The sequence below is a fragment of the Tachypleus tridentatus genome, chromosome 2 (assembly GCF_004210375.1).
Source record: "Tachypleus tridentatus isolate NWPU-2018 chromosome 2, ASM421037v1, whole genome shotgun sequence".
Taxonomy (NCBI): domain Eukaryota; kingdom Metazoa; phylum Arthropoda; class Merostomata; order Xiphosura; family Limulidae; genus Tachypleus; species Tachypleus tridentatus.
In genome coordinates this window covers 120464443-120479609 of record NC_134826.1, presented here as the reverse complement: position 1 = coordinate 120479609, position 15167 = coordinate 120464443, and the positions used below count along the sequence as shown (strand labels likewise).

The following is a 15167-nucleotide window of genomic DNA, read 5'->3' as shown; positions in this document are numbered from 1 at the left end:
GTTTTAAAGCTAATTATTTATTATTTAACTATAACGACTAAATAATTCATCTCGTAACTATATTGACAACAAAATATTTCATTTTACTCTGTAATGTTTCATATCTGACTATATATAGCGAATGTTAAAATTTTCACAACCAACATTTAAGATTAGAAGATACAAGCCTTTTAATAGAAAACAGCAAAAAAATCGTAAAACATAATATTAAAGGACAGTTCTATTCATTTATTCTATCACACATACTGATGATTGGAATTTGTTTATGATTTGTCAGTAAAACATGAGATGCAATGTAAAACATTTTACTCTTCTGGCAACAATTGCAGGAAGAATGAACTAAAGGACTACTACAGGTAACAACGTCTGGATCTCTCTGGAACGGGATTCAAATCCTTTTGTCAGGATCTGGGAGGGTCAGATACCATTGAAGACTCCTTCCCGTACAGTGTTTGTAATTATCGTGCAAAATAAACCATCATGTTTGCTAAATGATAAACGAATTACACGTGAGGGTTGTGCATCGTTTACAGCCTTTAGTAACAACAACCCCTTTCAAAGCCGTGCCACTTATATACCACGAGTATCATTCTGTAACGAAATGTCCTTTAGTCCTACATATCACAAACAGTTCAGTATATCACGACACATTCATATCACTAATTTATAACAAGAGTATTAAACGTAAGTATCTTAATTAATACGTTTAGTATAAACTAGTTAAATAATATTTATATTTAAAGTCTAGCGTTAGGAGGCCTGTTTCTACTGTTAATGTTTATACTAACTGAAGAGTGGTACTTAGATAACCCCGTTTCGTTTTGGTATCGGGTTTTAGATCATTATAGATCTGGGAGCAACAGCTACGATCTAGACTTCTTTATATCTTCGGAATTATAGGTAATTTTAGGCTTCATTATGATAACTTGCGTGCTAGAAGTGCATTTCATTTATACTTTCTGGTACTCTTTCCTTTTCAGAGCCATGCACGTGAATTCGGTGAGACTTTCGCATTAGATAGTTTGGATATGTATGATTTGATTGCCTTTTAACCCTACGTAGTTTCGTTCTGCAGGGTTTATACTGTCAAAATTTAAATCCCTGCTAGCCTGTTCCCTATTCGTTGTATCGCTATTTTGGTGCGTGCGCATTAACCGGGATATGACGTTTTCAGCCTATGGGATTAAAGCTTCACATACGCGTTGTTCACGACCGTGAGAAGAAAGACTGTAGCTCTTCGTGTAGTGAAGAGAGAGGAGAAGTTCGGGATCGTAGAATACGTCGTCATCGCTTCTGTGATACCTTAGCGCACGCCATTTTGAAGGAGATTTTGCCTCTTGACAGCTAAAGCCATGACGAGCACAGAAAGCACGACTATCGAGACAACAACAAACGACGCTGCACCAGAGAACACAACTAATAATGAAATTAAAGACGAGGATAATACCAAGAATGTATCCCAACCCAAAAACCGGCCTATCGTGCACAAAACTGATTACGAGAAAGATGTCGTATACTTGTATCAGTTTGTGCGGTGTCCTGTAGCGCCTTCGGCATCTCCGTTTTGTCTGAAAGTTGAAACATGGTTGCGAATGACAGGACTAAAGTACGAGGTGAGAAAATACAACTTGGTTTATGAAGTAAATAGTTAAGCAGTCGTTTAGAATAGGTAAAATCTTGCACCGCACGAAGGAAAATAGTACTTTAATTTATACATCGAAATTAACGGTGCGGATTATCGAATTTACCAAACAGTTAGGAACAGGCGTAGTTTCTAAGTGAGGGATGATTTCGTTCTTTCTTATCTGCTAATGCACTGTAAAAACCACAAAACGAGACACTGAAACATTATGTTGTACTACTTTGTAGCACAGGTTTTGTTCCTATATTGGTATCGTTAGAACGATCTATATTGGTGATGACGAGATGGTGGGGAGGACGGGCTGTCAAGGAATGTAGACTTAGGGCGTTCATTTGTTCCAGCTGGCCTCTAGAATGGTTGAGGAAAAGCGCTTTTTATGTTTCTTAAAATAGTGATTTACGAGGTATGTGGCAATGACATACACGCGTCAAGGAATCTGCACAAGTGTTTAATCATAAACTATGTTTACGTAAAACCATATTTTATTAGGAAAACCAAAGTAACTTTAAGGATAAGTCTATTTTAGGATTATCATTAAACTAGTGCCTTTTGTTTTTTTCAGCTTTCCCCTCTCTCTATCTGATACATATCTTCTAAATTTAGATTCACTTTTGTATAGATAACTGTTGTAATCTTGTACGGATAATGAATTTCATAAAACATGTTTGGAGAACATGACACAATCATAAAGTGACAACAGGTCTGAGAAATGAAAGTCGTAAAATATGTTTCCTGGTGCACATACGTTTAGACATTATCAAGAAAAAATCGTTATTTCGTAACTGTGTGTAACTAGTAAAACGTATGTAATATTAAAACAGTTTTCTTAACTTGTTATTAAAATACATAAAAACTTGCGTGCAATGTGATATGAAGATAGACATGCCCTGTCGAAACGTCTGGTATGTTTTGCCCACAATAAACCACTTTAGTATGCTTAGAAACTGTAGATTGCCATTTGTTATTATAGTAGCATCGTGTGCTTCTATACTAAAATATTACATGCAAATACCTGTGTATCTAGTACATACACGAACATAATGATGGAAAACAAACTGGAACGATGGCATCTTTTATGAATGTTTAAATCTAGTTGTATCTTTTTCTCACACTTCAGTTTAGAACAAGAAATAACATTTAAAAGAACTTTTATATTTTATCAAAGTAAACGCTACGAAAAATCGTGTAGTTCTCTTAATTGATTGAGATTTTGTAATTACATATTTGCAAAACTGGTAATAAAAAGTAAGATCAGAGTAATGTTCAAAGAGCTTTACTCTTCTGTACTAGAAGTATGAACAAACCTTGTTACTAGAATAGAAAGAATTATTTTGAACTTACCTCTAGGTGTTTTAAATCTTAAACCTGTTAACGTCTAATGCTCCCCTTACACTCACAAATACGTTTTAAATGTAATATTTATTTCCTGGGTGGGATTTGGACCAAAATATAGATGAGGGTGGATATAGATGATCAAATAGAAAAAGCGGCGAACTCTGTGATTTTGGGTTTTGCATGTGTGCTTTTGAATGGACAGGAATTTTCAGTCTGGTTTTCTGGCGGTTTGGCGCACAACCTTTTTTTTTTTTGTCACTGAACAAAGTTTAGTCTGGATGTGTTAGATTATATGGAAGAGTAAGAGTAGTAACTAAAACCGAAAAATCCATATAATATATTTGACATCTTACATTATGTTAGAAGACGTTATTACAAATGAACACCGCCTGACGATGTATATTGAGTTAAATCTATAATCAGTGATGTCGAGAAAACCCACTTGTAGAGACAAATATATGTAAAAACGGCTCGTTTGGGTTGACAAAATTATTTTTCTTAACCCAAACGAGCAGTTTTTACATATGAGTGAAATCTATGCCTCCAGCAACACATCTATCAACCTTCCCCCTCCTTCCGTACTGAAGTAAGTAATGGTGTCTCGGTTTCTGTATTAACTTTCACCAGACTCGTATGACATTCGTAAGACGGGAGTGTCATTCTAAACTAGACATGAACGAGTTTTTGAAATGGTAAATGCGACAATTTGTACAACAATCAATACAACACTTTTACCGACTGTTTATCAACTGACAAAGTTCGTCAAGTGGGCAGGAAATGGTGATCTTAAACTACATAGAAATACGAATTATCCCACGCATATTTCCCAGAAGTTAGATGAATCATCCTTCCATAACTAAGCGAAGGTTTGTCGAAGCACGAATGACGTTCACATCAGAAATTCTTTAAATTTTTTAATTACTTTTAATACATCGTCGATTAATATTCATGTATTTAACAAACATGTTAATGTATGCTTAGTTGTAGATAATTTTAGACCTGTACTTTGAACAGGTATTTTCAAAACCCATAATCAACAAAAGCTTTAAAGACGCTCTTAAAATTACCATGTATTTAAAGTTTATCACTTGCAAGAAATTGCCATGAATGTCATAAGACATTCATATCCATTCAATACTTAAATTTCTAACTTCATGATCACTTCTAAAGTATCTGCCTATTTATTTGTCGTACTGTCTAAGCAGAACGTAAGTAATTAATTATAACATGGAGTGTAAGTTTGCTTTCAGAAAGCTAGTAATTATTGCATAATACTGCATTCTTGTGTTAATAACCCTATATAATAGAAGTTGTTGTTGGTTGTGTAGCATAGCAGTGGTTGAATTATGTTAAATGTAATGGTAGCGTTGAATGCAGACATGCTAGTTAGTTTGCCTGTTAGCAGGAAGAGGTGCAAGTAAAATTTACCAATAGTTGAACGTCGAAATTAATGTGTTACAGGAAGCTGTGGCAGCAGGTGACAACGCAGGCTGTTCAGTGTTCTGGAGATGAACAGCGAAATTCAGTTACTCATAGATCAATGATTACTGGGTAATACGCGTCATTTCCTGCTAGTTGCTATTACTAATCGGCTATAGGATTATTTGCATCGTGTACAATACCACGGTAGTAAACTGGAAGTGACTGTTACTGGTTTCGTGAACGCAACTAAAAGGGCGAAAAAACAATGAGTGCTTTCATTTCCTGGCCACGTTTGTGCAGGTTGTAACCTAATAAATGTGCTTCATATACATTCTTCAGAAGAAATAAGTTGCTACATTCTAGCGAGTTTCACATCTTTAATACTGGAAAATTGTTTACGCATATTTTTTTTCAAAATCTTCAGATACTTTTTGAAGCTTTTATTTCGGTAATTAGATGGACATGGGAATAATTGCAATTTATCTTATGACTCGATTATATTGTTCACTTTCAATTAGTAGGCATAGTTTAGTTGACTGAAGTACTTTTTAGCTATTTCAGTTCTCGACTCACCCATTCTAAAATGTCCCGTTTCTTTTAAAATGTACAGGGTGACCCGTTAGTCCCTACCCATCCATATATCTTATGTATCCAGTGTATCTGTGTGCTGTCCCTCATTCTCGCTGCATACTATTATGCGACGCCATGTTCTGCGAGACATTTTCCTTCCATGGGCTTACATCGGCCATATTTCTCTGAAAAAAAAAGAAAAATTTATAATACTTGCGTAATTGAATATAACATATGGATGGGTAGGGACTTGCGGGCCACCCTGTACATTGAAATTAAGCCTTATAATAATCTTTCTAGCTTAGAATGTAAACTGGTAACATTTGTTTTTCAGGTTTTTATTTTAGAAACATTTTTGAATACTTTTCAAGTTGTTTTTTAATTTACTCTTATAATTCCTAACTTATCAACAGTTTAAGTACCTCAATTAAATATGCTTAAGTTTTTTCCAACCCAGAAACGATAAGTCTCGCGTTAATCTTACATTTGATAAAAATGTTGGTACTGTATAATTGTAATAGAATAATAACAGTCTAGAGAGTGTGTGCGTTAAACTTAACTTTTATCGCGAATATAAAGACCATTGTTAGCCATGGACAGAAAAAACAACTGGTGTTCCAACTAGCATCCCACATGTGTATACTTCATTCTTCCAGCCTGAGTCACTTTAACCTTCGGGCATTACACACAGAGGCTCTGCGAACGTTGAATGTCGAGGGGGGGGGTCACCAGACTCATGATACATGTGTATGACTGGGAGTGAAGAATGAGGAAGATAAGTTTTTCTTACGAATGGACTGTTGCCGGGGGTTGAGGTGTAACTGTCGAACTAACATCAGGGTTGCTGGACAATTCTTCCCTCACTCCCCCCCTTGATAGAATTCATTATTTATTCAGTTGATCTCCAGGATGTAACTAATTTGCGTAAGCATGATGTATTAGATAAAGGGCCCCTCACTGTACAATAAACATTGGTTTAGAGAGTATGTAACCTTTGTTTTACGTAACGCAACTTTAAATATAACGTTATTAATATGACTTCTTTGGTACAAGTTTTTTTTCTCAATTCTTGCATTTTGACATAGATTGAAAATACTAACAAAATTTAATACAAATTTATATGCAAAAACGGCTCGTTCGGGCTGAGAAAACACTTTACATAGAAGAGCGAACAACGTTTCGACCTTCTTCGGTCATCGTCAGGTTCACAAAGAAAGAACCTTTTAAATTTAATGGGACTTAAATTGTTTGACTTGCGCACCACTAAGGTTGGTGAAAGAAATCCGTGGCTAAGGGTCTGACGATTTAGCTTTTATAAAGTTAATTATCTGATAACATGGAAACGAGTAGTCTGTAGCAGTGTTGTTTTTATCAGTATTTTCCACTCTAATGAGAATCGTAATAGCAGAAACCATGTACTGTCTAGATCTTTTAGCTATAAATACTTTAAAATATGCAATTTTTAATTTTAAAGCTTGACGTTTGTCTACTCTAAAATGAAGTTTAACCTTTATTAGTTACAAATAAAACGCCGTGTAGTTATTTGTCTAAGTTTAGAAAATTTACGACACATTTGAGATAAAAGACCAATATAAAATTTGTTTTTGGTTGAATATTTTGTTTTTGTTTTTAGCACAACAGTTTGACAGCGGCGTGAAGATATCTCGAGTTAATAATGTATTTGTTTTAATTAACAATGTTAATATTAATTATAATCATGCGATAATAGTGAATCTGTGGGATAACTAATCATAACTCATCATACAGTGGTTACTTCACCGGTATTAACCCTGTCTTTTAACATGTGAGCGTTCTCCTCGCGCAGTGTTATTGACCAATTAAAATAGACATTTAACGTAATATCAAGGAGAAAATTCATCCTTCTTTAGTTTTCAATTTGTTTGGTTTGTTTGAATTTCGTGTAAAGCTACATGAGGGCTATCTGTGCTAACCGTCCATAATTTTGAAGTGTAAGGCTAAAATAAGGGCAGCTAGTGATCACCAGCACAGCCAACTCCTTGGGCTACCAACGAATAGTGGGATTGACCATAACATCGTGTTTGGTACGACGGGGATTCGAACCCGCGACCCTCAGATTAGAGTCGAGTGCCTTAACCACCGAGCCGAGTTCGTAGTCAACAAAAGGAATGTTGCATGATTTATGTATTTATGAATAACAAGTAAAAATTGCGTCTGTGTCTGAGATTACCCATCAGTTATGCTAATTTTTATATTTAAAAATTGAGAACATAATAATAAAAAAAAAAAAAGAAGCATACTCTGTTTTTAGAGTAAATTTTTAGAGGTAAACGAAGCGTAGCATATTAAAAATATAAATGCGAAAATTGTACTTTGCTTGTCAGGATGGGTATGTATGTGTAATTGGAAAGTGGCTTAGCGTTGAGCGCTCTCGTCGTATGTGACTTCTCAAATCTCTCGCTGTTACTTTTTATGAACATTTCTCATAACAATTTTAATTTCGGCATTTGCAAAGCTTGTGCTGTTTTATATTTTTCTTGGGGGCGGGTGTGTTAACTTTAGTTTTATGATCAACTACTTATCCGTCCGATTGTTGAAACAGTTTAAAGTTTCAAATTTCTCGTTAAAAGGATCACTAATAAACCTCCGTGAGTAGTCTTTGCATATAGTGATGTAGAATATTATTCGCTGGAGCACTGATATATTTTTAACGTTCTCTCATTTGAAGCTAAAAAAAATGGATGTTGAACCTGATAGGTGTGTATATTTATTACTTTAGGGTCCTGTTTTTTCAGATACCCCTCTTGTTAAGGTAAAATTTTTACCTATATTGTAGCCTGTTCCCTAATTTTACTATGTGATATAGGTTTACTTTTAAAGTTATATGCGCGAAACATTTAAGCACAAACTATAGTGTATAACATTGCTTAGTTGTAGGTCAGAGGTAGGCTTAGACTTGCAACGATAAAATCCGATCTCTCTATTCTCTCCAATGGACAGAACCATTGTATAGTTTTGTGTTAAAACAACGTCAAACTGTACTAAATTTTACTCAGTTGAAAGTTAAATTTGATTTATTTTTACCTTATCGAATACAAATAATTTGATATAACACGTTAGCCTGTGGTATACTTGTTTGACGTTAACTTCCGATAAAGTAAGTTAATTCTTCCAGAATGTAGACCACCGCTTGAAGTTCAAGTCCAAGAAGGGACAACTTCCGTTTGTGGAGGTGAATGGGGAAGAAATAGCAGACTCGGATATTATCATCAGCGAACTAACAAAGCTGTTTAAGAAAGACCTTGACATCGATCTGAGCGCCGATCAGAAGAATATCAGTCACGCGTTTATCTCTATGCTCAACAATCACACATCTTGGTAAGCTTCTTACATAACCAAGAGTATATTTTATATATCGTTTTAACATGTTTCTTAGGTTGATAACGTTGCAAGTTTTTGTCTTTTTAAACTTTTATTTAAAAGGCGTTTTGCAAAATCTTGCAGAAGCTTTTCTACTTGTTATGAAGTAAAACATTGTTATTACTTGTGTTATAATTTCCTATGGCATTTTTGCTATTCGGAACATTATCAAGCGATGGGCAACAACTAGTAGGGCAGTGTGCAATTTAAATTATTTACGCTAAAAGATGGTGACTGAAGATTGAAGCTTCACTTCGGTATTTCATGAAACGGTTCTATCGGTAGTGGTTTCTAAATAACCGTAAATAACTTTTTTATATGTAGCACTTTCGTTTTTTTTTTTTTTTTCACTTATGTGCAGGTGAATTTCTGCATATGGATTTTTTTGACTCCATAATAATGTTGACTATTAAGAAGTAATTTCATACGTGGTGGTATTTCTAATGTGTGTGTGTGTGTGTGTGATATTGATGATTTAATGCGAGTTGGTTAGAAAACGACGATGTTAGCTTTGCTTTAATTCACCCAGCAACGGCTACAATGATTCGTGCGTTGACGTCTCTCTCTTATGGATGAAATCCAAGCTGCTATGTCTCAAATTGATATTAGTTTCTGGTGTTAGGTTACTATTAACTGCATGATATTCTGTTTAAATTCATTATACGTTGAAGAACGATAACCAGATGAAGTCCGTGTGTAGTTAAAACCCCAACTGAATAGTTTTTTTGTTCAGTTTCGATTTAGTATATTTTATTTTTGTAACGCGTGTTTTTGGAAATTATGACAATAATAACGTGCCTTCAAATTTTACGTTTTTACCTTTTTTAATTCCTTATCTATCATTAAAATAAAATAAAAAACTTGATACGCTCTCTGTCAGACACAATTTATATGCAAATATTAAGTTGTTTTCACATTATTTCCAATGATATATGATTAATTTATAGGATCCTTTCATAATGTGTACAAAAAATTAAATAAGATTTATAACATTTCAACAAATACTCCATTTCCTCGTGGTTACCGACAAGACACACCTGGTGTAGAGTTATACTAGCTTCAAATAAACCAATCGAAGAACGACTCTAGCTTTAGCGTTTCTGTTTTTTGATTTTATTTCAAACTGAATAACGAGTAAATAAACATTTAACAATCGGGGCACGAGTCACGTGCTAATCGATATCTCTGATTGTTTATACGTAGGGAACTACCATTATGGTTTCGAAGGGTTAGGTGCACGGGCTCGAGAAGTGTGGAAAATTAACTATTTACTAATGTCGCAACCACTTATTCGTCTTATGTAGCTGAAATATTTCAATATTGTACCCAACTTAATTACTGCAATACCCTGGTTATTAGCTAAGCCTGTTTTCAGAGTATATTTAACTTGATTATACTAAACCATTATTTCCTTTGAATATTATCTGCTTTCGCAAATGTTTCGTGTCTGTAAAATCTGGAATAACCTCCTCTTCACCTATCGGAAAACATTTGTATTCAAACCTCTTTGTCGCGTTTTAAAGCCTAAATTTTTTCTGTTTATTTTGATCATGAATAAAGTGTTTTTTTTTTATAACTGTAATTTTTAATTGGTGAGATTTCTGCTCGAGAACTTAAGTTTTTTTTTGTATGCACCTGGTTATTCTCAGGCTATCTTTGGAATGAAGACTGTTACATCCTTAAATTAAAATGTTTTTTTCTAAAGGAGTTGAGTCGTCTTAAGATTTGGTTATGCAGACGTTATTTCATTTATGAAGAGAAAGGGCCCTTGGAAAAAACCTTCAAAAACAAAATGCATGCTATTTTTATCATTTATATTAGGTCGGCAGAGCTACAACATTGTTATTGCGCTTGCTCGCAAGCGCATACAAACAAAATGCTGTGCAAACCAAATGTTTTCACTCGCAGTAAAATGAATGGCCGTAAATTCATAAAATAGCATTGTGTTCGTGTCAATGTTTGTACATCAACACATTTGCATCAGTGAAAGCAAATTCCTGCCCTAGATAGTATTTGTGGATGACAGTGGAATGCTTTTAGTGAAAAATGTTTAAGTACCACATTATCGTGCATTTACTTTTAGTTTCTAAAAATGAACTTTTACTGATATTCTATTATGAATACGTCCTATTAAAATGAAGGGGAAAAAGATACGACTTTTTTGTTCCGGTTGATGGAAGCCAGCTGTAGACAGAAACGGTTAGTTCTTTGTTTCTGAAGTGCCCAGTCTTTGCACAACATGGATTTTGTTAACTTTTTTTTTTTACTGTAGATATCGGATATTAAACAAGTTTGTAAGTATTAAAGGTTGCTGATGTCTTGAAGCAATGGATGAAACCTCAGTTTGTTATAAACCATGCTTTTGTGGGGTTTGTGAACATGTTTTAAATTTAACTTGGTATGTACTTTGAGAAGAGAAATTCAAAGATAGTCAGATAAGAACTTTTGCTTAAAACTGTTCTTTATATGCAAAATGTTTTCAGATGAATTGTACAGTTAAACCAATTTTCAACTAAGCTTGCTAATCATTCATTAAACTCTGATGAAAAGGATTGTTAATACAAGTTGTTGTTTTTTTTTCCCATGACATTGATAAGTTTTTGTTTGTTTGTTTTTTGCTCCAGGGTGATGCGTTGGTGGCGCTACAGTAATCCAAGCCAGTTTTTAAAAACTGCACAGTTGGATGTGAAACAGGTTTTAAATTCAAAACTACCTAAAGGCATACTTCAGTTTTTCTTCAAGATGGGCTTCAAAAGTGTAAGTACCAGCATATTTTATAAGTTTTTATTTTTTTTTATGGATTTATCTTCAAGTTACTGGATCAGTCATTGAACATTATTAAAACTCTGGGAAAGACCAAATCACAAGAAGTGCAGAAGGTCAGCTGTAAGCTTCTGAAACAAGTGTATTTTCAAAATATGTTAATCAGAAGTGCATTTCTCAAACTCCTTGTTATAAACTGACCATGTTACTAAGAACGCCCTTGTTTGTCTTATAGAACGTTAAAAAAGCTATTGGGCACGGGCTTGGTCGTCATAGCAGTGAGGAGATTTTGATGTTTGGAAAGAACGATTTGAAGGTGCTCTCAGAATATCTTCAAGATAAATCTTTCTTCTTTGGAGATGAACCCCATCTTGTAAGTTCCATTTTATCATGAAGGTGCAAAGGTAGTTAAGACTATGAATGAAATGCCAGTTGAATATGTTGCATCTAAATAGTTTTTACTGTTTTGCCCTATTTAAAGAAGGAGAAAAATATATTAAAAAAACTTGTTACTTTTATGAAAACAATTTTACCATATAGCTCTGTTTTGTAAGGCTTGTCTGAATACTAACAAGGCTGTATGTTTTTTCACAAGCTTTAGATTTTATTTTGTAACCATATATTTCCATATTTTTATATTCAAGCTTGACTGTGTGGCCTTTGCTCATTTGTGCCAGTTCTACTACATTCCTTTTGGGGACATGAAAGAATACATGGATTCAGAATGTTCCAACCTTGTTAGTTTCTTGGAGAGAATGAAAGAACGTTATTGGTCAGATTGGGAGGAAATGGCAAAGACACTGGAGCTGAACACACACCTACCAAAGAAGGAACAGAAAGAAGAAGTGAACAAGGAAGAAAAAGAGAAAGTAGAAAAAAAGGCAAATGAAGGAGTAACCGAAGCAATGGACAAAGAAGAAACAAAAGAAATAGAGAAGGATGAGAAAGATGAAGGATTGGAGGAGCAGAAGAAAGAGGAAAGTGAGAAAAAAGAATGAGTAACCAGGGTTAGTCACTTGTGATCAAAACAGACCAAATAAGTACTCATTTTGTGGTCACAAATATCTGCTAGTTGTCTCAACTCACTTTGATGTTGATTGTTCTGTTTCTGTTGCTCGTGGCTCGCGCGCCTTATCGCTCATTGTGGGATGGGGTGATCACATGTAGCTATTTCTATATCTTGCATAGTCTTGTCTCATTTTTCATTCAAGGTGTCAGGTCAGTATTAATATGTGCATGCTCAATTTCTTATGTTGTGACAAAACAAGAAATCTGGATTATTTTAACTCATCATATGCTTGAAGTGCAAATCCCTTTTACCTTTATGTACCTGGCAGTTGTATTGTTGGAATGCTGTTTTGCTCAATGTATCACAAAGTGCTCATCACCTGTAATGATGTATCCATGTTACTTGAAGACATGCTTAAGCTGAGTAATTCTTAATTGCACACTGAATTTTAAAATATTCTAAAATGTACCATAAGTATACGTGTTTCCTATTGCCAAGAAGAAACTAAGATATACATTTGTATTCAAAATAGTATTTTACCCTTTTTTTAATCACAATCTTCCTAAGAAGTCAACATATTTATAAAGAAAAGATTTTTAATCTTAAAATTAAAGGTGAGAATTTGTACTTTTAGGATTTGGTATACAAATGAACATTTAATTGACTAAGTAATATTTTATGAAGTACAATATATTTCTTTTTAGCCCTTCCATAATCTTTTTATGTTTGTATAACAATTCCATGTGTGCATTGTGTATTGACATATATTTTTTGTTTTATAAATATACATCATCAAAATGGTTTGTAATCAATGGCATTGTGATTAAAATATTGATTGTAAAATGAGCTTTCAAAATATTCTTCATTTGTGTATTTGTCTTTTTTTTTCTTGAGATGATAATTACCTTGATTTAAAAAAAAATTCCTCTGCAACTTTGCAACATAAAGTGCTAACTAGCATCTTTTTAATACTGTGAAAATTAAGTGCACTTGCACAAGTGTTTTTGAATAACAAACTAGTAGATTTTTGGTAAAAACAAAAACTTACAAAATATACAGTGTGGGGAAAATGCTCAATTTTCAGTTAAATTGTGTTCTATGGATCTGATGTTCCCAGTTTTTTTAAAATGTGAAAAATTTAAGATTTCAGTGAAATATAGTATATACATAAATGTATTTACTTTAATTTGCAACACTTTGAAAAATTATGGTTGATAATAGTCTAGTTTTTCTAGTCCTTTTTACTTGTTAAAATAAGGGTAGCCTAAAAATAACTTTTTTAAACTCACTTCAACCATTGAAAAGTTATTTTATGGAATGGTTTCCTCTCAACACAAACTAACTTGGCATATTGTTGCTCTTGATATACTTGGGAAAATTTTCCATTTTGACAATGGACCACTGACTGTAAAGATGACATTGGAAATGTACACTTTATTATTTAAAAGATCATGGATGTCTGTTTGCCAAATGGTTGCTTTTATCTTTAGAGGCCCTGCATAGCTAGATGGTTAGGCCACTTGTCTTGCAATCTGCTTATTGAGGGTTTGAATCCCCCGTCCCATCAAACATGCTTGGTGGGTGGTGATGACTAGTTGCCTTCCCTCTAGTCTTTCTCTTCTAAATTTGGAATGGCTTGTGCAGATAACCATTGTGTAGCTTTCCTCAGAATTCAAAACAACTAAATTATTGTATATAATTTGGTACAATGAACTTTGGTAATAACAATTTCGTTTTGAATAGTTCTGATGGATAAAAAGACTTGCTTTGTATTGTACCTGAAACTTGAATCTAGTACCCAGTGTGAAGTAGCCATGATTACCCTTTCTTCATGGAAGTGCTGTGAAGGGGATCAGATATTTACATGGCAGAGTTAAATGTAGTGGATTGAGAAAGTGAGATTAGTTTCCTATAAACTGAAATAGGACTCCCATGTGCATTTGTATCTATAATTTTGAATGGCCATAATGTTAAAAACTTTGTTTCAATACCTGTGGTGAATAAAACAAAGGTAGCTTATTAAGTATATTATGATTAAAAACCAATAAAAACTCGACCTGTCAGCTGGTAGTGTGAAACCCATAAATTTAGGGTTTGAGTGGTTTAATAGTTAATCTATAAAGTAGTGAAGAAGAGCAAAAACAGCTCTGTGCCTTTCCAAAGGACATAGTTGAAAGTACTAGCCTGGCAAGAGTGTATTCATCAAATAGTTTTCATAGTTATAATAGAAATGGAATACTCTCATTAGAGGCAACTGTGACTTTCATATTTTGGAGATAATATATATAAAGACCACTGAAGAGGCTTATGAATGGCAGTAGACATGTGACAGTTGACCAAATCCTTCAACAGAGGTCAGAAGTTTATTACCTCCACTTTTCTCATGCTATAGATATTACAAGTGACTGTTAATGACCACCCTGAAAACAGTTTATTTCAAATGGAAAGAAAAGTATGTTTTCAGTTGTGCCTAGAGTACACGCTATGGACGCTGAATAACTGGAGATTTACGAAAGAGTTAAGTGTATACCGTTGCATTATGTATGGGAAAACATTATGGTTGCGAATAGGTTTTTCATTCTTATGTTAAACCCGATATTAATAATCTTAACGTATTGCTCACCCTTTAAAGTCTCTTTCAATAACTACGAACCAAGTTTTAGACCATCCTCCTTAAAATTCGAGCATTTAAAAAAATCGGACGACATGTTTTGGAACCTAGCTATGTCAAATCCACAAAGTATCATGAGGGGTAAGCCAACTCGGTTAGGCTGGAACGCTATTAATGAACAGCTCATTGCTTAGTGTTTGGAATTTTGGACTTTTTAAAAAAACCTACAAATATGATTAATTCCCAATAAAATATTATATTTTACTACTTGCACGTTGTGCGAGAACTTTTTAATTATGTGACAACGAGTCCCTGGACTCTCCCCTTACTTCTTGGTTAATGTTTCATATTTTTCATAAGCTTTTTCAGTAGGCATTGTTGGCGACAAGTGCAAGGTATATACAAATCACACTTAA

General features: G+C 34.0%; 1 protein-coding gene across 1 annotated transcript; it reads left to right on the top strand.

Annotated features, from left to right (window-relative positions):
- Positions 1-1177: 1177 nt before the first annotated feature.
- LOC143244960 (failed axon connections-like) lies at positions 1178-12983 on the top strand. The gene is made up of 5 exons (XM_076490569.1): positions 1178-1613; positions 8124-8326; positions 10993-11125; positions 11367-11504; positions 11776-12983. Exons 1-5 carry the CDS (start codon positions 1353-1355, stop codon positions 12127-12129), a joined length of 1089 nt encoding a protein of 362 aa, XP_076346684.1. The 5' UTR covers positions 1178-1352; the 3' UTR covers positions 12130-12983.
- Positions 12984-15167: the final 2184 nt, after the last annotated feature.